Source organism: Scyliorhinus torazame, chromosome 15 (genome assembly GCF_047496885.1).
Source record: "Scyliorhinus torazame isolate Kashiwa2021f chromosome 15, sScyTor2.1, whole genome shotgun sequence".
Taxonomy (NCBI): domain Eukaryota; kingdom Metazoa; phylum Chordata; class Chondrichthyes; order Carcharhiniformes; family Scyliorhinidae; genus Scyliorhinus; species Scyliorhinus torazame.
The window spans coordinates 161,165,703-161,192,336 of NC_092721.1; the positions used below are offsets into that span (position 1 = coordinate 161,165,703).

At 42.8% G+C, this 26,634-nt stretch overlaps 1 protein-coding gene across 1 annotated transcript in view; it reads left to right on the forward strand.

Annotated features, from left to right (window-relative positions):
* Positions 1-26,634, forward strand: part of LOC140391333 (neurobeachin-like) — a 382,107-nt gene that overhangs the window by 255,462 nt on the left and 100,011 nt on the right. Inside the window, exons 11-13 of the mRNA XM_072475916.1 lie at positions 19,105-19,213; positions 19,847-19,999; positions 25,004-25,172. Coding sequence (XP_072332017.1) covers positions 19,105-19,213; positions 19,847-19,999; positions 25,004-25,172 — 431 coding nt within the window. The remainder of the gene's footprint in view (positions 1-19,104; positions 19,214-19,846; positions 20,000-25,003; positions 25,173-26,634) is intronic.

The window sequence follows — 26,634 nt, forward strand, 5'->3', positions numbered from 1 at the left end:
GGTCTGCTAACCAGCTTTTTATCCATTTCAATACACTACCCTTAATCCCATGCGCTTTATGGTCTTATGGTCTTTATCTTAATTTCTATCTCTTTTGTCATCCAGAGAGTTCCACATTTGTTTGCCCTACCTTTGCGTTTCGAGGGAATATACCTGATCTGTGTCCGAACGATCTCTTATTCCGCAGTAGCCCATTTATCATGCCAAATTCTGATTATAATTTATTCAGCCCAGGTCCATTCTTACCCAGTGGAGTTGGCTTTCCCCCAGTTAATTATTCTTACTCTGGATTGTTCTTTGTCCCCTTCCATAGTCAGCCTAAACCTTATGAGACAATGATCGTTGTCCCCTAACTGTTATCTTACTGACACTTGATCCACTTGACTCACTTCATTCCCAAGGACTAGGTCCCAACAATGCTCACTTTTCTCATTCGAGTGGAAACATACTGCTGTAGAGAATTTTCCTGAACACATTGTCGAAAACTCTTGCCCTCACCCCCTGCCCTTTACACTACTACTACCCCAGTCTATATTTGAACAAAGAACAATACAGCACAGGAACAGGCCCTTCGCCCCTTCAAGCCTGCGTCGATCACGTGTCCTGTCTAGACCAACCACCTGTGTCTTTCTATGCCCCGTCTGTTCATGTGCATATCCAGATGAGTCTTAAACGTCGTTAACGTATCTGCCTCAACCACCTCACTTGGCAGTGCATTCCACGCCACCACCACCCTCTGTGTAAAACATTTCCCCTGCACATCTCCACTGAACCTTTCCCCTCTCACCTTGAACTTGTGCCCCCTTGTAATTGTCATTTCCGCCCTGGGAAAGAGCCTCCAACTGTTCACCCTTTCTGTACCCCTAATAATTTTATAAACTTCTATCACGTCGCCCCTCAGCCTCCGTTTCTCTAGGGAGAACAATCCCAGTTTATTCAATTTCTCCTCATAGCTAATACCCTCATTATCCTGAGAACACGCACGAACAGACTCAAAATCAGCTTCTTCCCCACTGTCACCAGACTCCTAAATGACCCTCTTATGGACTGATTTAATTAACACTACACCCTGTATGTTTCATCCAATGCCATTGCTTTTGTAGTTACATTGTATATGTTGTGTTGCCCTATTATGTATTTTCTTTTATTCCCTTTTCTTCTCATGTACTTAATGATTTGTTGAGCTGCTCGCAGAAAAATACTTTACACTGTACCTCGGTACATGTGACAATAAAAAAATCCAATCCAATCCAATCCATTATCAGGCAACATCCTGGTGAACCTTTTCTGTACTTTCTCCAAAGCCTCCATGTCCTTCTGGTAGTGCGGTGACCAGAATTGAACACAGTATTCCAAATGTGGCCGAACCAACGTTCTATATAACTGTAACATAATTTGCGAGCTTTTGTACTCGATAACCCGTCTGATGAAGGCAAGCATGCCATATGCTTTCTTTACCACCATTTCCACCTGTGCTGCCACTTTTAAAGATCTGTGGACCTGCAGGTCCAGATCTCTCTGTGTCTCTATGCTCCTGTTGGTTCTGCCATTTATTTTGTAGCTCCCTCCTGAATTGGATCTACCAAAATGCATCACCTCGCATTTGTCCGGATTAAATTCCATCTACCATTTCTCTGCCCAATTTTGCAGCCTATCGATATCCTGTTGTATTCTCTGACAATCTTCATCACTATCCACAACTCCTGCAATCTTAGTATCATCCGCAAACTTGCTAATCAGACCCGCTACATTTTCTTCCAAGTCATTTATATATATTACAAAGACCAGAGGTCCTAGTACTGATCCCTGCGGAACACCGCTAGTTACAAACCTCCATTCGGAAAAACATCCTTCCCCTGCTACTCTCTGTCTTCTATGGCCAAGTCAGTTCCGGATCCATCCAGCTAGTTCACCCCTGACCCCATAGATCTAATCTAATCTTTTGCACCAGCCTGCCATGAGGGACCTTATTAAATGCTTTACTAAAGTCCATGTAGACAACATCCACAGCCCTTCCCTCATCAATCATTTTTGTCGTCACCTCAAAAAAATTCAACTAAATTAATGAGACATGACTTCCCTCATACAAAACCATGCTCTATGTCGCTAATAAGACCATTCACTTCCAAATGTGCATAGATCCTATCTCTGAGAACCTTTTCCAACAATTTCACTATCACTGATGTCAAGCTCACTCGCTTATAATTACCCGGATTATCCTTGCAACCCTTCTTAAATAACGGTACAATACTGGCTATCCTCTGGGATCTCACCTGTGGCCAATGAGGACACAAAGATTTCTGTTAGAGGCCCAGCGATTTCATCTCTTATCTCCCTCAGTAATCTGGGACAGATGCCACCTGGCCCTGGGGATTTGTCTATCTTAATGCTTTTTAACACACCTAACACTTCCTCCCTCGTAATAACGACCTGTTCTAAAGTGTTTACACATCTCTCTGAGACACCACCAATCACTGTGTCCCTCTCTTTTGTGAATACTGATGCAAAATACTCATTAAGGACCTCACCTACGTCTTCTGGTTCGACACATAATGTCCCTCCTTTATCCTTGAGTGGATCAACTCTTTCTCTAGCTACCCTCTTGTTCCTAATATACATATAAATTTGGTTTATTAAAGTATCCCATTTGTGGCAATCTGTGGCATTGACTATCAGATGCTGTACCATGGTGGGCTATTGGAGGTCTTGTAGGGAAGGTTTCGTTCCAAGATCTATTCAAGGACCTGCACTAAGTTGAAACTGCACTCCTCCACGCTGCTTGATATTGAATACAGACTTTCTAGTGCATAAAACATTTGGTTATGTACACCCATCAGTTTTCTTCTGTAACCTGGCCAACAGAAGTCCTCATTTGACTCATTTGATGTCACTGACCGGATGCAAGGCACACTGAAGGAGGAGGGAAAACAAACAGATATCATAGTACTCATTGGTACCAACGATTAGGCAGAAAAGGGACGAGGTCCTACAAGCAGAATTTAGGGAGCTAGGAAGTGGATTAAAAAACAGGACACACAAGATAGTAATGCCTGGATTACTTCCGGTGCCATCTGCTAGTGAGTCTAGAAATAGAAGTTTTAAACCTAGGCTGGTTTAGCTCAGTTGGCTGGACAGCTGATTGGTGATGCAGAGCGAGGCCAACAACATGGGTTCAATTCCCATACCGGCTGAGGTTATACGTGGAGGCCCGCCTCCTCAACCTTGCCCCTCACCTGAAGTGGGGTGATCCTCAGCTTAAAGCACCACCAGCAGCATATGGCCATCTGGGACTATGGCGACTTTACTTTTTAGGAGTCCAGATGAATACGTGTCTGGAAAGATGGTGTAGGAGGGAGTGCTTTAGATTTCTGGGGCATTGGGATGGTTTTTGGAGGGATCTGTACAAGTTGGATGGGTTGCAGCTGAGCTGAAGTGGGACCAGCATCCTTGCAGGGAGGCTTGCTTGTGCTGTTACAGATATTTTAAACTAACTTGTTTGGGGGGGGGGATCATGAGAGAAGGTTCAGTATGGGGAGATGCACAGCCAAAATTAAAAGAGGCAGCAAGTGAGCCAGGAAGGCATAGAAGTTCTAGGCCAGTTGAGTCACAAGGGAGTTTGGGATGATTGGATGGTATTTATTTTAATGCAAGGAGCCTGACGAACAAGGCAGATGGGTTGATGGCACAAATTAAAACATGGGGGTATGATGTCTTTGCTGTCACTGAGACAGGTTGAGAGAGGGGCCGATTGGCAGCTCTATATTCCAGGATGCAGGATCTTCAGACAAGACAGGGAAGGAGGTAAAAAAAGGAGAGGGTGTACAATTTTGATAGGGAATCAATTACAGCAGTAACGAGGGGCGACATCTTAGAAGGCTCTTCAAATGAAACCTTATGGATAGAACCTAAGAACCAAAAAGGAGCAATAACATTGCTGGGAGTCTTCTTCTAGAAGTTCCCTAAAAGTCCGAGAGAAATAGAAGAGCAGAAAGGCATATATTTCAGAGAAGTGTAAAAGCATTAACTGGGGTAGTCAGAGCATGAAAGGTTTTGAGGGAGTGGAATTCTTAAAAAGCATTCAAGAGAACTTTTTAAGCCAGTACGTAAAAGGTCTACAAGAGAGGTGGTGGTGCTGGACTTAATTTTAGCTAACTGAGCTGGGCAAATGGTTGAAGTATCAATGGTTGAAGAGTATTTTGCAGACAGCAATCATAACTCTGTTAGATTCAGTATTGTTATGGAAAAGGACAAGTGTGGGCCTGAAATCAAAGTTCTAAACTGTGGACTGGGGATAGACATTTTTACGTAAATCTGTGACAGAACAGTGGGACACATTCAAGAAGGAAATAGGGAGAGAACAGGGCCAACATGTTCCAATAAAGAAAAGGTATGAATCCAACAAATCGTGTGAGCCCTGGATATTGAGGGATATACAGCATTGGATAAAAAGAAAAAGGGAAGCTTATGGCAGATATCAAGGGCTAAAAACGGCAGAAACACTAGAGGCATATAGAATGTGTAGGAAGGAACTTAAAAAGGAAATTAGGCGAGCAAAATGGGAATGGTGTTCACCAGTGAGAGGGACGGTGTCGGTATAGAAATCAGTGAGAAGGACTGTGATAAAATTAAAGAAATTACCTTAGACAGAGAGGAGTTTCTGAGTGGTCTGACAGGCTTAAAAGTAGACAAGTATCCAGGGCCAGCCAAAATGTATCCCAGGCTATTGCATGAGACAAGGGTGGAAATAGGAAGGGTGCTGGCAATAATTTTCAATTCCTCTCTGGCCTCAGGAGAGGCGCCGGAGGACTGGAGGATAGCCAATGTGGTACCATTACTCAAGAAGGAAGGAAGGAAGAAACCAGGAAATTACAGGCCAGTCAGTCTAACCTCAGTGGTGGGGAAACTATTGGAAGCAATTCTGAGAGACAAAATAAATCTGCATTTGGAGAGGCAGCGATTAATCAAAAACAGTCAGCCTGGTTTGGAAAGGCGAGGTGATGTCTGACCAACTTGATTGAATTTTTCAAAGAGGTGACCAGGTATGTAGATGAAGGCAATGCATTTGGGACTTCAGCGAGGCCTTTGATAAGGTTCCACGTGGGAGACTGATAACAAATTAAAAGCCCTTGGGATCCAAGGAAATTTGGCAAATGGAATCCAGAATTTGCTGAGTGGCAGGAAGCAAAGGGTGATGGTTAAGGAGTATTTTCTGACTGGAAGCCTGAGTCCAGTGGGATCCTGCAGGGATGAGTGTTGGGGTCCTTGCTGTTTGTGTTTTCTATAAATGATTTAGACATGAATGTAGGAGGGTTAATCAGTAAGTTCATGATGATACGGAAATTGGTGGGCTGGTAAATAATAAGGAGGATAGCACAGCCTTAGATTACAGGATGATATAGATCGTGGCACAGTGGTTAGCACTGTTGCCTCATAGCGCCAGGGATCTGGGTTCAATTCCCGCCTTGGGTCACTGGTTGTGTGCAGTTAGTACGTTTTCCCTGTGTCTCTCTAGGTTTCCCTCCGGGTGCTCCGGTTTCCTCCCACATTCCAAAGATGTGCAGGTTAGGTGGATTGCCTTAGCTATGATAAATTACCCCTTAGCATTCAATAGGTTAAGTGGGGTTATTGGGTTAGGGGGACAGGTTGGGTTGTGGGTCTCGGTGGGGTGTTCTTTGAGAGGGTCGGTGCATACTCGAATGTCCTCCTTCTGCACTGTAGTAATAACAATGCTAACCACTGTGCCACGATCTATATCATCCTGTAATCTAAGGCTGTGCTATGATTCTATGAGACAGGCTAATCAGTGGCAAATGGAATTCAATCCAGACAAGTTTGAGGTGATGGCCTCGGGCAGGACAAACAAGGCAAGGGAATACATGATGAACGTCAGGACCCTGGGAAGCACCGAGGATCAGAGGGACCTTGGTGTGCATATAGATCAGCCCCTTAAAGTAGCAGGGCAGGTGGATAAAGTGATTAAGAAGGCATATAGCTGAGGCGTAGCTTTTAAGAGTATGGAGGTTATGCTGGAACTGTACAAAACGTTGGTTAAGCCACAGCTAGAGTATTGTGTGCAGTTCAGAGATCCACATTATAGGACAATGTGGTAGCACAGGAAAGGGTGCAGAGGAGATTGACCAGGATGTTGCCTGGGCTGGAGAGTTTTAGCTCTAAAGGGAGTTTGGATAGACAAGGTTGTTTTTCTTGGAGCAGAGGACACTGAGGGGGGACATGATTGAGATGTATAAAATTTAGAGGCGCATAGATAGAATACACAGGAAGAAACCTTTCCCATTGGTAGAGGGATCAATGACCAGGGGACATAGATTTAAAGTAAGGGACAGGAGTCGTATCTGAGGAAAAACGTTTTCACGTAAAGGATGGTGGGAGTCTGGAACTCACTGCCTGAAAGGGTGCTGGAGGCAGAGACCCTCATAACATTTAAGAAGTATTTAAATGTGCACTTATTACCAAGGCATACAAGGCTATGGGCCAAGTGCTGGAAAATGAGATTAGAATACTTAGGTGGTTGTTTTTGACCGGTGTGGACGTGATGGGCCGAAGAGTCTTTCCTGTGCAGTAAACCTCTATGACTATCTCCAGTCTTTGGAAGGAATCAGCACTATCACAACAACCTGGGGTAAAATGTTGGGTTCTTTGATCCCTGGTGCTTTGCATGATCAGATTTGGCACTGGTATCAATGAATTACGAATATAATTCCACCGCCTAGGATGTGGGAGACAGACAATCTCGTTGGATCAATTTTTGTATGACTAAATTATATCGGTCAAAAGTACATTTGATACTTTATAGTTTCTTCTTTAGTGCATGTGCATACATATAAATGACTCATTATAGTATGTTTATTCATGTGCATGTTTTGCAGAGATCTGGAGCCCCAAATCTGTGTAGCAAGTATAAATTGGTTGAAGTGAAAAAGCATTTTTTTTCTAGGGTTAGATGCTCCAAACTTAGTAGTTCTGTTTATTTGCTACTGAGGTGTATCCTCCAAGGACATAGAAAAGAAATATATCCTTTGGACACAGTAATCATGCTGTTATTATTTCAATTGCACAACATTGTCAATGAATACTAAAATATAAATATGCTTATAGTCGTTTGTGTAATAAGTCCACGGAGGCAGAAGTCCCTTCACCGGAATTCCTTTTATTTACAAAACCAGCAGCAGAACAATCAGCATGCTGTCTACACTGGGAGTGCAGAGGATCTGACACTCCCTGTTATATACAGAGAAAGGGGTTCCTTGATTGGGCCATTAATCAGGGAATTCGTATTCTAATGGCCAATCTCAAAGGCCTAGTCTAAGTCATTACAGTTTCGCAGTACAGAACTTGAGTATTGCTGAAATAGCTTTTTGTCTTTCACTCATCTGAACAATCGCAAGAATACCTGTGTCAGGGGAATCAGCAACTTTATACTGTTTGAGAAGAGGTTGCTGATTAGTTGCCAAGTGAACTCTGGTAGAGGCGTTGCCATGGAGAATGCACCTGTTGACGATTACTGACAGATAATGGCCAAGCATTGTCTGAAATTTAAACCAGGTAGTTTGACTCTGATTGGCCAAGGCATTGTCCTGTGGAATGAATTGCCCTGCGGCTACCTATTGTTTTGTTTAGCTGAAACCTGCACGAGATGTGTACACGTTCTTTCTTTTTGCATATGACAGGGCCCTGTGTATTACTATATGTGGCATCCATTAACCACAAAATGCCACACTGCGAGTCCAGAGATTGTCAGTCATGCTTACTTATGTGCTAATTGTGGCCAACTCAGGATCCCATTGTGCCCAAAGCAGAGATCTTGGGCGGGATTCTCCGGGAACCGGCGGGGCGGGCCGTACAGGTGCCAAGGAGTGGCGTGAACCTCTCCGGCGTCGGGTTGCCCGGAAGGTGCGGAATCCTCTGCACCTCCAGGGGCTAGGCCGGCGCTGGAGTGGTCGGCGGCGCGTGAACTGGCGCTGAAGGCCCTCCGATGGGCGGCGTGAATTGCCGCATGCGCAGGAGCGCCAGCATGTTCTGGCGCATGCGCAGAACCGCTGGCATGTTTCCTGCACATGCGCAGGGGGGTTCTTCTCCGCGCCGGTCATTGCGGAGCTTTACAGAGGCCGGCGCGGAGGGAAAGAGCGCCCCCACGGCACAGGCCCGCCCGCAGATCGGTGGGCCTCGATTGCGGGCCAGGCAACCATGGGGCCCCCCTGGGCCGGATCCCCCTGCGCCACCCCCGAGGACTCTGCAGGCCACCCTCAAAGCCAGGTCCCGCCGGTATGGACATGGTCTAATACACACCGGCGGGACTGGCCGAAAATGGGCGCCGCTCGGCCCAAAGGGGCCCGGAGAATCGCCGGGGGGCCACTGCCAACGGCCCCCGACCGGCGCGATCCCCGCCCTTGCCCAAAACCCGGCACCGGAGAATTCGGCAGCCGGCTTCAGAGCGGCGGGGCGGGGTTCACGCCGCCCCCCCCGCCGATTCCCCGACCCGGAGGGGGGTCAGAGAATCCCGCCCCTTGTGCGGTGTCATTAACCTGGATCTAGTTTCCACTGATTTTTTATATTTAATGCCAGGGTTAGATTTAAATGAATTATTGCATCGTCTTTAACTGTCTGATATCTATGAAGAACAAACAATGGTCTACTATTTAAAATCAGAAGGATTTTGGCTCATGTGCTAAATTGAGAGATTTAGGAATTGGGACCTTGTTAGTTAGAACAGTGCAGATAATAGGCCAGGCCAATGTGATGGTGTCTAAATTTATGAAAGGATTGGACAGTGTAAATAGTTGTGGAATGATTCTGTTAATTTAAGGGAGGGGCCATGGAAAAAGATATAAGAGATTTGGACTTGAGAGCAAAAGAGGTGGGGCTACAGAATTTATTTACTGTGTTAGCAGTTGAAGCAAAAGTTTTCAATTCCAAGATTGGATTGAATAGCTCAATGAAGGGAAAGAGAATAAAAGGATATAGGAAAAGGGCAAGTTAATTTTAGGGTCAGTTGCTTGTGTACAGAGTGAATGTCAATAGGAACTGATAGGACTTAACAGCTTGTTTTCCTGTTGTAACTTGCATGTATTTGTAAACACTACCAGTGGTAGAGGCTGGTGATGAGTGCTCTGTATCAATATCTGAGAACCTACTGTCATGTGAGAGTACCTTTAAGACCTGGGTGTTTAAGCAATGTACCTTGAAGAAAACAGTGATGTCAGAGAGTGGGTGGAGCTGGGCTTTAGATCAGCCATTTTGCAGTTTAGTTTTGCAGTTTGAAAAAGAGCTTGTGTGTGTCTGGGTGTTTCCAGAGAGCTGCAGTTTTAAAAAGCAGCTTGTGTGTGTCTGTGTGTTACCAGAGAGCTGCAGTTTGAAAAGAGCTTGTGAGTGTCTGTGTTGCAATGAACTCCATGATACATTTTGGGGTTCTGAAAATGCCTCGCCCATAACAATTGGGGGCTCGAGGGGGATAAAAGTCTATCTATTGGATTGGCTTTTGTAAATTTAAAGACAGTGAAGGATTGTTGCTTTTCTGGTGTGGTATTTTAGTTTAAGTGGGGAGAGTGTTGTGAACAATGGCTCTTTCAGAGGCTCAGAAGTTTTTGGGGGTGGAGAATGTCACACGTAGTACTTTACGGACAGAAACGAAAAGCCGACTGTTAGATTTGGCAAGAACATTGCAGTCAACATTACCTGACAAAATGCGAAAAGATGAGGTAATTATGGCGGTGGTTAAGCATTTTAAGTTGCTTGAGATAGAGTTTGACTCATTGGAAATGGCAAAAATTCAGTTGCAAATTAAACAAATGGAACATGAGAAAGAATTAAAGCGGCTGGCATACGAGAGTGAGAGAGAGGAAAGAGAGAGAGAGGAAAAAGAAAAGGAGAGAGAAGAAAGGAGAAAAGAAAGAATAGCCCGAGCAGAACAAAAAGAAAAAGAAAGGGAGATACAGATCAGGGAAAAAGATAAAGAGGGAGTTTGAACTTCAGAAAATGGCCATGAAACATGACAATCAGTTAAAATTGGCAGACGTAAAGGGACACGTACAGTTGGAGGAGATGGATGAGGATAATGAGACAGAGCGTCATAGTGGAAGACGTGGTGAGGATCTATTTAAATATGTTCAAGCATTGCCAAGGTTTGACGAGAAGGAAGTGGAAGCCGTTTTCATTTCATTTGAGAAGGTAGCTAAACAAATGAAATGGCCACAGGACATGTGGGTGTAACTGATTCAAACAAAGCTGGTAGGTAGAGCTAGTGAAGTGTTTGCATCAGTACCGGAGGAGGTATTTGGAACGTATGAGGAGGTGAAGAAATCCATCTTAAGTGCATATGAGCTGGTGCCTGAAGCTTACAGACAAAGGTTTAGAAATTTAAGGAAAGAATTTGGTCAAACATACATGGAGTTTGAAAGGCTCAAACAGAGTAATTTTGATAGGTGGATAAGGGCTTTGAAAATAGACCAAACGTATGAAGCTCTCAGAGAAATTATACTTTTGCAGGAATTTAAAAATTCAATTCCTGATGTAGTGAGAACTCATGTGGAAGAACAGAGGGTTAAAACAGCGAGATTTGCCACGGAAATGGCAGAAGATTACGAATTAGTTAATAAATCAAAGATTGGTTTCCGACATCAGTTTCAGCCGGTGAGGGATAGAAACTGGGGACATGAGAAATACTCAAGTGGTAAAGGTAAAGGTGATCTGATGGGAGACAACAACGAGAGTGTACCTCAGATTAAAAAAGAAATCCAGGAGGGTGGAAAAGAAATGAAAAGTTTCAGATGTTTTCACTGTAATAAACTAGGCCATGTAAAGTCACAGTGTTGGGGGTTGAAGAAAAGCACTGGGAAGGCTGATGTGGTAAAACAGGATAAGGCAGTGGGGATTGAGTGGTAAAGGAAAGCCCAAGGGAAGCGAAGGAGGTGCAAACGATTGTACAGCCTGTTCAAGAAGTAATTGTTAAGAAGGTGCCAGATGTCTTTAAAGAATTTACTTGTGTGGGTAAAGTTTACTCATGTGTATCAGGAGGAGCAGGTAAAGAAGTCACAATTTTAAGAGATACAGGGGCTAGTCAATCTTTAATGGTAAGAGATGAGGAATTATGTAGTTTGGGAAGAATGTTGCCAGAAAAGGTGGTGATATGTGGAATTCAGGGTGAGAGGAGTAGCGTTCCATTATATAAGGTAAGGTTGGAAAGTCCAGTGAAGAGTGGTGAAGTGGTAGTAGGAGTAATAGATAAACTATCTTGTCCAGGAATACAGTTTATCTTGGGTAATGATATAGCTGGATCGCAGGTGGGAGTGATGCCTACTGTGGTTGATAGGCCATTGGAAAATCAGTCAACTGAAGTGTTGAAGGACGAATATCCTGGGATTTTTCCGGATTGTGCACAAACAAGGTCGCAAAGTCACAGGTTAAGACGAGGAGAAATCAAAGGGTGAAGCTGAAGTCCAATTATCAGAAATGATTTTTGATCAGCTGGTTGAAAAAGAACAAGACCAGGTGAAGGATGAGGCAGATATTTTTAGTTCAGGAAAATTGGCGGAGTTACAACAGAAAGATGTAGAAATAAACCGAATGTATCAGAAAGCATATACGGAAGAGGCATCTGAGAGTATAACAGTGTTATTACTGTAAAAATGATGTCTTGATGAGAAAATGGAGACCTGTACATATGCAGGCGGATGAAAAGTGGGCAGAAGTTAATCAAGTAGTATTGCCAGTAGGGTATAAAAAGGAGGTGTTGCGAGTTGCACATGAGGTACCAGTGGGAGGTCATTTGGGAATGAGGAAAACTCAAGCTAAAATCCAGAAACATTTTTATTGGCCTGGACTACATAAAGATGTAGTTACATTTTGTCAATCATGTCACACATGTCAAGTGATGGGGAAACCTCAAGCAGTGATAAAACTAGAGCCCTTAATACCCATTCCAGCATTTGAGGAACCTTTTACAAGGGTCCTAATCGGTTGTGTAGGACCGCTTCCTAAAACAAAAAGTGGGAATCAATATCTTTTGACTGTAATGGATGTGTCTACTAGGTTTCCAGAGGCCATTGCAGTTCGTAATATTACAGCTAAAAGGATTGTGGAGGAGTTACTTAAATTCTTTACTAGATATGGACTACCCACAGAAATTCAATCGGATCAAGGAACAAATTTTACTTCAAGGTTATTCAAAGAAGTTATGGATAGCTTAGGAATAAAACAATTTAAATCGACTGCGTACCATCCAGAATCGCAGGGAGCGTTAGAAAGGTGGCATCAGACATTAAAGACAATGTTGAGGGCGTATTGTCAAGGTTATCCAGAGGATTGGGATAAAGGAATCCCATTTGTATTGTTTGCAATTAGGGATGCACCTAATGAGGCTACCAAATTTAGTCCTTTTGAACTAATTTTTGGTCATGAGGTAAGAGGACCACTTAAATTGATTAAGGAAAATTTGGTGGGTGAGAAATCAGAAATTACACTATTGGATTACATGTCAACTTTTAGGGAACGATTAAAAAGAGCAGGTGAATTGGCTAGACAACATTTAAAAGTTGCACAAAATGTGATGAAACGGGTAGCAGACACGAAATCCAAAGTTCGTAGTTTGCCAGTGGGGATAAAGTTTTAGTGTTGATACCAGTGGTAGATGAGCCTTTAAAAGCTAGGTTTTGTGGACCGTATCAGATTGAAAAGAAATTAAGTGAGGTGAATTATGTGGTAAAAACACCAGATAGAAGAAAGACTCACCGAGTGTGTCATGTGAATATGCTTAAAAGGTACTTTGAAAGGGAAGGAGAGAAAAAGGAGGTTTTAATGATTCTAACTCAAAGTGACGAACCAAATCCAGATGACTGTGAATTTGACGTACCTCAAAACAAATTGGAAAACGAGGATGTTCTTAAAAATTGGGATGAATTGTTAAGTTACCTTCCAGAGGAAAAACAAACTGACCTGAAAGAGTTATTGATATCGCATGGGCAAGTCTGTAGAGATAAATTGGGAAGTACTAAAATGGCTATAAATGATGTAGATGTGGGAAATGCTGTTCCTAGCAAACAACATCCACATAGACTTAATCCTTTAAAATTGGCACAGGTTAACAGAGAGATTGAGAGTATGCTGAAGAATGGCATAATTGAAGTGGGTTGCAGCCAATGGAGCTTACCCATAATGATAGTACCTAAACCAGACGGTACCCAACGGTTGTGTGTGGACTATCGAAAGGTGAATGCAGTTACAAGAACGGACTCTGATCCTATCCCACATTTGGAGGATTGCATTGACAAAGCGGGACAATCCGCTTTTATTTACAAATTGGATTTACTGAAAGGTTACTGGCAAGTACCTTTATCTGAAAGGGCGAAGGAGATTTCAGCTTTTGTGACTCCAGATGGTATATACCAGTTCAAAGTAATGCCTGGTTGTCACATTTGTGCAACATTTCAATGGTTAGCTAATACAGTTGTTTCAGGATTACCCAATTGTGCGGTATACATCGACGATCTGGTAGTTTTCAGCCAGACATGGAAAGAACATTTAAAACATCTGAGGGAGTTATTCGATCGACTTCAGGAGGCGTGTTTGGTGATAATCCTAGCCAAAAGTGAATTTGGAAAAGCCCAAGTCACTTTCCTTGGCCATACAATCGGACAGGGTCGACTGGTCCCACGGGATGTGAAAACGAAAGTTATTGGGGAGTTTCCGATACCGTCGACACGATGGGAAATAATGCGAATTCTTGGTATGAGTGGATTTTACCGGAAATTTATACCAAATTTTAGCAGTGTGGTCGCTCCACTGATGGACCTGCTCAAGAAGCGTAACAAATTCCAGCGGGAGGGGAGTGTCAACAGGCATTTGATGGCCTGAAGGCTGTGTTAACCACTGCTCCTGTGTTAGTCATCCCAAATTATACCAAACCCTTCAAAGTGGCTGTTGATGCGAGCGATGTGGGCGGAGGTGCGGTGCTGCTACAAGACGACGACGAAGGGCTAGAGCGGCCTGTTGGTTATTTTTCAAAGAAATATAATTCTCACCAGAAAAGTATTCGACGATTGAGAAGGAGACGTTGAGTTTGGTGCTGGCTTTGCAACATTTTCACATTTATGTGACCAGCAATCCATCTGACACCATTATATTTACTGATTATAATCATTTGATGTTTTTGGAGCGATTCCGGAATAACAATACAAGGCTGTTTCGCTGGAGTGTATTGTTGCAGCCATTTCATTTAAAAATAGTACATGTGGCAGGACGGGAAAATGTGATCGCCGATGCTTTGTCACAAATGTGATCAATTGAGAAGGTTTTCGGTTGGAGGAAGAAGAACAAAGAAAAATGGACTATATTATTATACCTGTTTGCGTGTGTTTTTTTTTGAGAAACAAAAAGGTATATTTACTGTGTACATTTCTTCGTGGATGGTGCAAAAGTGAAAAATGAAACCATCTTGAAGTTGATGGTTTGTTTTTTTTCTTGGGGGGAGGTGTCATATGAGAGTACCTTTAAGACATGGATGTTTAAGCAATGTACCTTTCAGAAAACAGTGATGTCAGAGAGTGGGTGGAGCTGGGCTTTAGATCAGCCATTTTGCAGTTTAGTTTTGCAGTTTGAAAAATAACTTGTGTGTGTCTGGGTGTTTCCAGAGAGCTGCAGTTTTAAAAAGCAGCTTGTGTGTGTCTGTGTGTTTCCAGAGAGCTGCAGTTTGAAAAGAGCTTGTGAGTGTCTGTGTTTGCAATGAAGTGGATCTCTGCCATGAAAGACTATCTCTGGATCATTTGGGTGATTTAAACTCATAATAGTAAAGCATTTAACCTGATGTGATTCTGTTTAAAGGTGTTAAGTCTCTTGGAAGTTTGAAGGAACATTTTGAGGAATTATTTACTGTTGCAATATTTTCTGAGTTATCTGTGAAGTAAGGGGTGTTAAGAGATCCAATGTTTATTTAAGATGTTAAATTGAGTTCATGCAATAAACATTGTTTTGTGTTTAAAAACCCACGTGTCCATAATTGTAATCCCACACCTAGGGAACAAGCCGTGTGCTAGGAAAAGCAACAAATACATTAAAGGGAGAGGTTGGTTGAACTCCATGATACATTTTGGGGTTCTGAAAATGCCTCGCCCATGACAATAGAAACATATGAATAAAGAGCAGGAGTAGGCCACTCAACCCCTCAAGCTATTGTTTCCAGGACTGACATGGATCTCATTACCTCTGGGGATCTTCCCTCCACAGCCTCCAACCACATAGCACCCCAACCCCGCAAAGCCCGCTTCGACCTCCTTCCCAAAATCCACAAAGAGGACTGCCTTGGTAGACCCATAGTTCTTGCCCCACAATCCATTTCTTCCTATGTTTGACTCAATCCTCTCTCCACTTGTCCAGTTGATTCCTCTGATGCCCTATGTCATATCATCAATTTCCAGTTTCCTGACCCTAACCACCGCCTCTTCACTATGGATGTCCAATCTCTCTACACATCCATCCCTTTCCAAGAGGGTCTGAAGGTTCTCCGCTTCTTTCTTGAGGTCCAAAAAATCCGCTCTGTCACTCAACAATTCTGTCACTCAACAATTGCTCCTTTAACTTGTCTCAAATCCTTCAAATAAAAGGTGTGGCCATGATACCTGCATGGCTATTATGTCTGGGTTTTTTTTGTGTGTCATGTGGAACATTCCTTGTTCCAGTCCTACTCAGGCTTGCTCCCACAGCTTTTTCCGTTACATCGATGACAGTCGGTGCTGCTTCATGCTCTTGTCTGGATCTTAAAAAATGGATTGATTTTTGCTTCCAATTTTCATTCCTTCATCCCTCTCTGACACTGCCCTTCCCTTCCTTGACCTCTCTGTCTCCTTGACCTCTCTGTCTCCATTTATGATGATAGACTGGCCATTAATATTTATTACAAGCCCACCGACTCCCACAGCTATCTCAACTAAGTCATTAGGGGCTGGTTTAGCACAGCTGGCTTGTAATGCAGAACAAGGCCAGCAGCGCGGGTTCAATTCCCATACTAGCCTCCCCGAACAGACACCGGAATGTGGTGACTAGGGGCTTTTCACAGTAACTTCATTGAAGCCTACTTGTGACAATAAGCAATTATTATTATTATTAACTATAGCTCATCAACACCGACGTACTGTAAGGATTCCATCACAGCGCCAGGGATCTGAGTTCAATTCAGGCCTTGGATGACTGTCAGTGTGGACTTTGCACATTTTCCCTGTATTTGCCTGGATTTTCTCCGGGTGCTTCGGTTTCCTCCCACAGTCCAAAGATGTGCAGGTTAGGTGGGGAAATGGGCCTAGGTGGAGTGCTCTTTTGAATCTGTACGTCACCAAAAAGATTCTTCACTTACCAGACCATGCCTTATAGAAACTCAAGTTTTTTGTAAATCTAGGCAAATCTAGGCAAGCTCCCCCAAATGTGTAGATGCAGCAACAGCTGGAAGAAATAATTCAACAACAACAAGTAGTTGATGAACCCTTTAAATATTGCTGGGTGGTGCAGTGAGAGGGTCGCATACTGTCAAATGCATTCAACTGTGATGTTGAGGGGGACTATTGCTGTAGTGTGGAGCTCTAAACTGGTAGCATGGCATCAGATCAATGTTGCATTATGATTGACAGCATGATCTACCTACTCTACATGCTGCTGGTGGCCAAACGTTGTGTGTGTGCAAATCCTTTATCAATATGACATCCAGTGCATTTCAGATCAGTCGTGTGCATGTGCCATTTTGAAATCTTAAAAGGCCACATGGAGCTAAATAAAAACTGACACTGCCTTGCCCAATTCCCTGCAGAAATGAAAAGGAGGTTTTATTAGTTTAATTTAAATGTAATTGCTGACTATTGCTATTTTCTGATTTATTCTGTTTGCACAATTTTTTTGTAATAATTTCTTTTAGTTTGTTTTCTTTGAGGATTCCAGAAAAAAGCCACTTCAGTTTTAGATATATCCCAATAATTCCGTGTTGCATTTAGCACTCATCACCTTAAATTTGTTGCACCATACATCATATATACATGAGTAATAGTCGATCTCATATAGAGGTTGAGCCTCGGCTTTTGACCTAAAAATCCTAACTTTTTACTCAACAACCGCATATCGTCTCTCCTTCTCACTGGCTCTCTCTCTCTGCTTTCCTGCCAGATTCTCCAGCTTGTTGTTTCTCTGCCCGGCTCTCACACGTGCTGCTTTCTCTCCTGGTAACGTGCTGTGAGCGAGGGTGAGAAGAGCGGGAAAGTGACCGAAAGCAGGGTAGCGGATGGGCCGGGCAGGGGCGTAGCAAGCGGGCTGGGCATGGGCGTGGTGAACGAGTGGATTGGGCAGAGGCGCGGTGAGCAGCTGGGCCGGGCAGGGACGTGGCGAGTGGGCAGGCAGGGACACGGCGAGTGGGAAGGCCGGGAAACTCTTAAGAAGGAAAGAGGTCAATCCAAAATATCGCAGAGTCGCAGATCGGGTTGCATATGTTCTGTAGACCTCGGCACAAAACAATTCAACCCTTTGAAAATAATACTTGTGCAAAAGTTGACCTAAATGTTTTTTCATAAACATTTGGTGACAAAAATTTTACTTTTATCCAAGCATGTACAGTGGCTGGGATTCTCCGTTTGGGAGTTTGGGGCTGGATTCTCCACTTGCCGATGGCAAAATCGCATTCGGCGATTGGCCGGATAATCCGTTTTGACGCCAAAATCGGGGTGGAGCCGTTATTGGATGCCCCGCCCCTCAAAGATAGCGTCATCGCTGAGTACACTGCACACTATTGGGATGGCTTCAGGACGTCACCTGATGCCCTCCCCCGATGGGCCGGCAGCGTGGGCGCGTATGCTTGCAATTTTCGGGGACCTCGCGTGCCGGCTACGGATGCCACCCCTTCCTCCAAGTATGGGGATGACCCATCTCGCCTCCTCCTAGGGACTCCCTAACTAGGGAAACCCGCCTCCCACAAAACCCTCTTAATAGGGAGACCCCTCCCAGGCACGCCTTAATAGGGAAACCTTCCCCAGGGACCCGCTTAATAGGTAGACCCCCCCCACCCTGACCGCCTGACTGAAGAGACCCCCCAACTAGAGGAACCCCCACAGAGACCCCCCAACTAAAGGAACCCCTCCACAGGACCCCCTAACTAAAGGAACCCCCCACAGAGGGGCTCCCTAACTAAAGGGACCCGCTACTGAGACCCCCCCGAGAAAATAGACCCCTGTCTGGAAGCTCAAGAATAGTCCAGACAGGAGCAGTGAAAACAATGCCAGCTGTAACACTTACCTGGAAGCTCCGCATATCCGTTTCTAGAAGGAGAACAGCTGTGACTTGTGTTTAAATCCCTCAGATCCATTAGCTGCAAGCCATTCATTCAGATCTCGTAGTTCTAGCTGTGATTGAAAGCTTCCACAAAACATCTGCAACCTTGATTCATTCATCTATCTCCCTTCATCAATGAGTGACTCTAAGTGCTGACACTCTAATGTTTACAAACATCAACCACATCAAAGAGAGGTAAGTTCATTCCAATCAGTAACTTCGTTCCGATCACTCAAATGTGTGACTGCAATGCACTTACCGGTCTTTGATACCAAATGTTGTGCGAAAATAACATGTAATTTATGTAATCCCTTTCCTTGCCTTCACCAACAGTGCAGAAAAGCAAAAATCTTCTGGACACTTCTGTTCCTCATGAAATATGAGGTTCACTGTGAAGGTAGAGATGCAGGTTAGGAAGATCGGCGTTGCTAAATTGCCCCTTAGTGTTCCAAGATGTGCAGGCTAGATGGGTTGGCCATGATTAATGTGCGAGGTTCACGAGGATAGGGCGGGGTAGTGGACTCTAGGTAGGATGCTCTTTCGAGGGTCAGTGCAGACCCGATGGGCCGAATTGCCTCCTTCTGTACTGTAGGAATTGTATTGATTTAGTATTTTTCAAGTAGAAATTTTAGAAGTTCTCGAATAATGAATTTCTAGCTTCAAAATTAATTGAGGTAGTTTTGTTCTTAATGCAATCAAGCTTTTAGCAAGCCGTGTGGAAAATTATACAAGAATAATAAGGAAAACAGTGTTTCTTTCGAACTTTCTAACTGTTTTTGGCATACCTTTGTGCAGTGCAACCCTTCTGGCCTTTCTAGTTGAGCTGCTGAAGAGCTCAGTGGCTATGCAAGAACAAATGTTGGGTGGAAAAGGATTCTTAGTAATTGGCTACCTCTTAGAAAAGGTAAGTTTATCAAGACACGAGCATAATATCTTAATTTAGAATCTGGAAAAATATCTGGTTGTACCTGATTGACAAAGTTAAATGAATAATATTTAATTTTATGATATGTAGACAAACTTGTTTTTCATAATATTGTTTCCAGTTTGACAGTTTTTTATTTACAGAAGTAACTATTTTAAATCCTTGTGTGCTGTACTTTTGAAATATTTTGGAATAATATTAAATGAGAATAACTTATTTTTATAATGGGAGTTCTTATATTCAGTAGAATTTGAAACCTATTTCATTTTTTTGTTGGATAGCTTATTTTCAAAGCTTCATTCTTTATCTCGAGAGTAAGTAAGAAATCATTTTGAAATATAGCGGGCTAGCTATGTAATTCAACATGCTTATAAAATACCTAAATATTTATAGCTGAATTAATATGTTTGACTAGGCAGATTTTGTTGTCATATGAGATAGATATGTTAAATGACATAGCAATGAGATGTTTTCAGTTTCCCCAAACTTAATATGATTTTGATGTTTAAAAATTACATTGTATAGAATATGTAATCAGGGGATAACGATTGTGATTTGAAAGAAAATTCATTAATTTCCACATGTTCTGATTTTTCTTCCTTCTGCATATAGTCATCCAGAGTTCACATAACACGAGCCGTCCTCGAACAGTTTTTGTCCTTTGCTAAATACCTTGATGGTTTGACCCATGGAGCTCCTTTATTAAAACAGCTGTGTGATCACATTCTTTTTAATCCTGCCATCTGGATTCATACTCCTGCAAAGGTATGTTTTAAGAGAACATTGGGAGCACTTGTATGTTTCAGGGAAATGCATCCTCTTATCCCTTCTTACTTACCAATTTTCTGCATAATCATTTTGCCCCCACTCTATGGAGAGATTTTTTGATTCTCTGTTGGGGTATGAGATGTGTGCCTTTCTTTATGTGTGATCCTTAATAGTGAATGTTGACAGGATGCGCAAGAGGTTCAGAAATGAGGTGATACATTTTGGACAAGGAAACACTTGAGGCATTGGTATTAGGAAAGGGTTGGTTAGCTCAGTTGGCTGGATGGCTGGACAGCTGGTTCGTGTTGCGGAACGATGCCTGGGTTCAATTCTCGTACTAGCTCAGGTTATTCATGAAGGCCCCATCTTCTGAACCTTGCTTTCATTAATTCATGAGTTGTGTTCGCGACCCTGAGTATCTACCAAACAGCATGTACATAACACGTAAACAGTCCATTCTTACCTCTTTCCAAAATAAATATTCACAGGACTTGCTGATCCCCGCATCCATTTGATTATAACTCCAAAGATCATTAATCCATAATTTATTTGCAAAGCATATATTTGTTTTTCCTATTATATTTTGATTGCAACCAGTCACACAAATTCGGACACCTGCCCTCCACTTTCCCTTCTTTATTCACGTCATTAGTCCTTGTTACAATGTAGTGTTATCCCAGTTTACATAACAATTAGATGGGAAGATGCCATAATTGAACAATGGCTCAAAAGACGGTAACTTTTATTTTTTGTACAAAAGTGGAGGAATGGAGTCGCAGGACCTCAAAATTTGTTTTAAAGGCAAGAAAAAAATGTATTAAACATGAAGAAAATGGGATTATGATGGGACTGGTTTAGCACAGTGGGCTAAATAGCTGGCTTGTAATGCAGAACAAGGCAGCAGCGCGGGTTCAATTCCCGTACCGGCCTCCCCGAACTAGCGCTGGAATGTGGCGACTAGAGGCTTTTCACAGTAACTTCATTGAAGCCTACTTGTGACAAGTTATTATTATTATTACCCTCCCTGTAGTTTTAACAATTACACACAGGTTTTTAAGATTAACACTGATTACAAAGTACATCTTAATCTACAGTGGTCTCAGCAACACAAAGTCCTTTTTAAGCGCACAAGATGACTGTAGGCAAATACGCTTTCCACTCTGAACCCCAAGTAAATGTTTGTAGATGTCTTCTCAGAAGCCCCAAGATATTTGTTATGTGAGAGTTCCCAAACTCCACTCCCAAAAACAAGCTTCACAATCATAGAATTATAGAATCATAGAATTTACAGTGCAGAAGGAGGCCATTCGGCCCATCAAGTCTGCACCGGCTCTTGGAAAGAGCACCCTACCCAAGCCCACACCACCCTATCCCCATAACTGAGTAACTCCACTCAACCAACACTAAGGGCAATTGTGCACACTAAGGGCAATTTAGCATGGCCAATCCACCTAACCTGTACAACTTTGGACTGTGGGAGGAAACCGGAGCATCCGGAGAAAACCCACGCACACACGGGGAGAACGTGCAGACTTCGCACAGACAGTGACCCAGCTGGGAATCGAACCTGGGACCCTGGAGCTGTGAAGCAATTGCGCTAACCACTATGCTACTGTGCTGCCCTCAATCTTCCCACATAATTGTGCAATCCCTCAGCGTATACATTCTGAAATCCAGACCTGGTTTTCCAAATTACATTTTTAAACCAAGCTTCTGCTCTACTTTTAACAGGAAATCTAGTTCATGATTTTGCATCAACCCTCTTTAGGTTTCTTTGTCTTGACTTCTGTGCAAACTTCTCACAATTGCTTTAACTCTTCATTACCAGACTGTATTAAAATGTCCCCAGATGTTTGATTTACCTTTGAAGGCTGCTGTCCCATTTTAAACCTGGTTACTGCAATTGTCTCTTTAACTTAGAACACTTTGTTTACTTCTCCTTCAATTCTTCTGAACAATATCTTGGTCTTAAACATTCTGTCCCAATTCCCTGGTTCTTCTGGTCTGTAACTTGCACTTTAAACTTAAAAGCTTTTTTTATCCTTACAAGGGCCTCCAGTTGCTAAGCAACCCCTTCTATTTATATTTATTCTTTACGCCGTAACTCTCTCTAAGCACAATAGAATCAAAGTTGGAATGGAAACCAATCCCTACACATACAAAACCTTTGTCCAACATAATCTTTACCCTTTCAGGCACAGAAATATTAAATTAAACCCACTTAAAATTGTAACATATTTCTAATACTTATCAATACAAATATAAATCCTTTAAAACTACCTTTGTTTTCCTAACAGTGGTTCCAATTGACTCAAGTCACACGGTCAGCACTTCCTCAGTCGAGCACACAACTAAAATTAACTCTCCATCTACTGTGAGCGTATACAAAATGCACATCATAGAATCCATAGCACACAAAATATAAAAGATACAAAAAGTATAAAGGTTTACATAGCCTACAGCTGTTCAACTGTAACATGGATAAGTCATATTATGTCCTCACCTGACTGATGAATTTGGTGGAAAGCGATCAGAAGCCTAACGTGATTTTTCTCCTTGCTAAATATGAACTTTAAAAGATATTCATTCATGGGATGTGGGCATTGCTGGCTAAGCTAACATTTCTTGCCATTGCCAATTGGCCTTTAGAAGGTGGTGGTGAGCTATCGTCTTGAACCGCTGCAGTCCATGTGGTGTAGATGCACCCACAGTGCTGTTCGGGAGAGAGTTCCAGGATTATGACCCAGCAACAGTGAAGGAACAGCCAAGTCAGGACGATGAGCGGCTTGGAGGGGAATTTCCAGAAGGAGGTGTTCCTATATATTTGCTGCCCATGCCCTTCTAGACAATGGCGGTCATGGGTCTGGAAGATGCTGTCTCAGGAGCTTTTCTGAGTTCCTGCAGTGTATCTTGTAGATGGTGAAGGTAAAGGTAAAGTCACCATAGTCTCAGATGACCATAGACTGCTTGCCCCTTTGGGGTGGAGAGCAGACTGGTGGTGATTTATTGTGAGAATCACCAAACCTCAGATGAAGGGTATGGTTCAGAGGGCGGGCTTTCATGAATAACCTTAGTTGGTACGGGAAATGAACCCGCGCTACTGGCCTTGCTCTGCATCACCAACCAACTGTCTAGACAACAGAACTAAACTGGCCCCCACTGGTAGATAGCACATACACTGCTGCCACTGGGCTCCAGTGGTGGAGGGAGTGAATGTTTGTGGGACGTTCAAGTTAACTGTAGATCAGGGTAAGTCAGTGGAGACTCGGGTTTAAACGAGGGTTAATGCATTCTCTTCCATACGCTTCTCAATTTTTAAAAGAAAATTAAGATCGTCTCCCACTATAATGTTTCTGGCCTTTATCTCTGCTTCAGCGCAGCTGTTGCTGAAACTCTCGGTCATGTTTGTGTTGCCTCCAGTGCTTTGCTGGCTGGCCTTCTGTATTCCACTTGAACTCATTAAAAACTTTGCTGCTTGTATCCTAGCTCACACCAAGTCTCATTCACCCTGACTCAGTCTCAGATCCACGGCTGCTGAACACCTTCATTTTAGCATTCTCATCATCATGTTCTCATCCCATATCTTCGTAACCTCCTCGAGCCTTAGAAACACACAGAGCCCTCTGTGTTCCTCCAACTCTAGCCTTTTATTCATTCAGTCACATCCCGCCCCCTTTACTATTTGCAACTGTGCCTTCAGTCATCTCAGCTCTAAGGTCTGGAAGTTCCTCCCTAAACCACGGCACCCCACTGTGTCTCCTTTAAAATATTTCGTAGAATCTACCTATTTGACAAAGCTTTTATCAATTAAACATCTCCTTCTTTGGCATGGTTTTAAGTTATGTCTGGCTGTGATCTGGTATAGCCCCCTGGGACTTTTCACTATGTTAGAGGCACGAGATAAATGCAAAAATACTGTGGATGCTGGAAATCTAAAAGAATAAACAGAACATGCTGGACTTTCTCAGCACGTCCATGTAGAGAGAAACAGAGTTAATGTTTCAGGCCAATAATCCTTTAAAACTGAGAAAAGGTAGCTATGTATTAGGTTTTAGGCAGTTAAACAAAGAACAAAGAACAAAGAAATGTACAGCACAGGAACAGGCCCTTCGGCCCTCCAAGCCCGTGCCGACCATACTGCCCGACTAAACTACAATCTTCTACACTTCCTGGGTCCGTATCCTTCTATTCCCATCCTATTCATATATTTGTCAAGAAAAGAAAATAAAAGGGGGGAAGTTTGGAAAGAGAACAAGAGGTATAAAGTCTGTGATAGTATGGAAGGTAGGAGAGATTAAATGACCAAAGAGTTGGTGGTGCAAGGCCATTGATAGGCAAAATGGGACAGGTAAAGAAAGAAAAGGTGTGTTTGGAACGAGTGTGGTTGGCAGACTGGTGAACCGCTGCTGTGTAAAGCCCCAAAAAAGAGAAAAATATGGGAGGCAAATCAGAATCTGCAAAGAAAACAGGGACAAAAGTTATGGACTGAAGTTGTTGAAATCGAGTTGAACCCCAAAGCTGTAAAATGCCTAATTGCCGAATCTGGGGCGTCATTCTCCGCCGGCGGGAGTCTCCGTTTTGCTGGCGCCCGGGGGTTTCCCGACGGCGTGGGGCTGCCCCACAATGGGAAACCCCATTGACCGGCCAGTGTTACGGAGACTCCCGCCGGCCGGTCGGGGCAGAAATGTGGCGGGGCGGGTAGGAGAATTTCGCCCCTGGTCCTCAAACTTGCATTGAACTTCATTGGAACACTGCAGGAGGCCAAGAGTAAAGAGACCAGAGTGGAGCAAGGTGGAGAGTAAGATGTTGCCTCAGGCCAGTATTGGTAAAATAATTAAGGTTTTGGTGACTTGGTAATAATCGATTGTTTGCACAACTTTGAAGGTTTTACTATAATTAACTTTAGTACAAATGATTTTGTTATGTTAACATTCATTTTTAGGCATAGGTTTCACAGTGTTTCGCAGATGAAGCAAATAATCTTTTATGTTTAATTTACAGGTGCAACTTTCACTTTATACTTATTTGTCTGCTGAATTCATTGGCACTGCTACTATTTACAGTACTATACGTAGAGTGGGTACTGTGCTGCAGCTAATGCATACTCTTAAGTATTACTACTGGGTAGTTAATCCATCTGATTGCAGTGGCATATCTACCAAAGGGCAAGGTAAGAATTATATGAAACTTTTTTTCTAATATTACAAAAATTGCAATTAGCAGAATCTTCTCTTGTTCCTTCTCCAAAATTCTAATATTGCTGGTTTCAAATGTTTCAGCATATTTGATTTACTTTCTTATTTGAGCACTTTCTTATTTGAGCCAACAATTGTAATTGTTGCTTAAAGTAACAGCTACAAAATACAGCTTAGATTTACAATTGTCATAATCAAAGGATTTTTGACATTGTTAAGATACTTTCCGTGAAACACACACAAATGTTGATGGAGAAAATTTGTTTCATATTTCAGCAGATAAAAAATATAAACATAGGTACTGGAGCAGGCCATTCAACCCTTTGAGTCTCCACAATGAGAACTTTTTGCATAATATAAGATTGCTGGTATCTTTACTAGCCGGAACACACTTACATCAATGTAGTAGTACTGCTTGTAGTGAAAGTACCAGTGCATTGGTTTTCTGGTTTTTATAACTGGTTTTCTAATGATTAAGCTCTCATGCATGCCTTTGCAACCTCAAGGTCCAACTACTATAATGCTGTTTTAGGCAATCTCCCACCTTACGCCCTTTGTAAACCTGAGTTCATCTAGCACTCAATCTTCTGCTCCTAACCTAACATGCTCTTAGCCCCATTCACCCATCACTCTGTTTCTGACCGATATTGCCTCTCTGGCAATGCCTTGATTTTAGAATTCTTATCTTTCCTTCCCAATTCATCCATGGCCTTTCCTTTGCTATCTTTATAGCATCCTACTGTCTAAGATCTCTGTCTTACGGAGTATCTCAATTGCCCAATATATATAAGGTCGGCCAGTAAGGCACCGCCAAAATGGAGCCCGGTAGGGATATACCGGATAGTGCATATATCGTTTGTATAAATAAAACATTGCTCTTATTTTACTCGCTGTGGAGTCCCCGTGTCCTTATTAAATGCACATTCCAAATTTTCATTGTTCCACTATTAGCAGCCTTGCCTTCAGTTCTCTGGGGCTTAAACTCTGATATTCCTCCCTAAGCTTGCGTCTCCTCCCTCCTTTAAGGTACTCCTTAAAAATTATGTCTTTCACCTATTCTAATATCTCGTTTGTGGCTTGGTGTTAAATGTTTTGTATGATAAAATTCTTGTGAAGCATTCTGGGATTATTAAAAATATGTATTCTTCATGGGATGTGGGAGATACTGGCCAGACCGGCATTTGTTGCCCATCCCTAATTGCCACAATTGAGTAGCTTGCTAGGCTAAGCTTTGTGGAGCAGACTTAATGGGCCAAATGGCTTAATTCTGCTTCGGTATCTTACGGTCTATCTTATGATGTGGAGATGCCGGCGTTGGACTGGGGTGAGCACAGTAAGAAGTCTTACAACACTAGGTTAAAGTCCAACAGGTTTGTTTTGAATCACTAGCTTTCAGAGCACAGCTCCTTGAGCTGTGCTCCGAAAGCTAGTGATTCG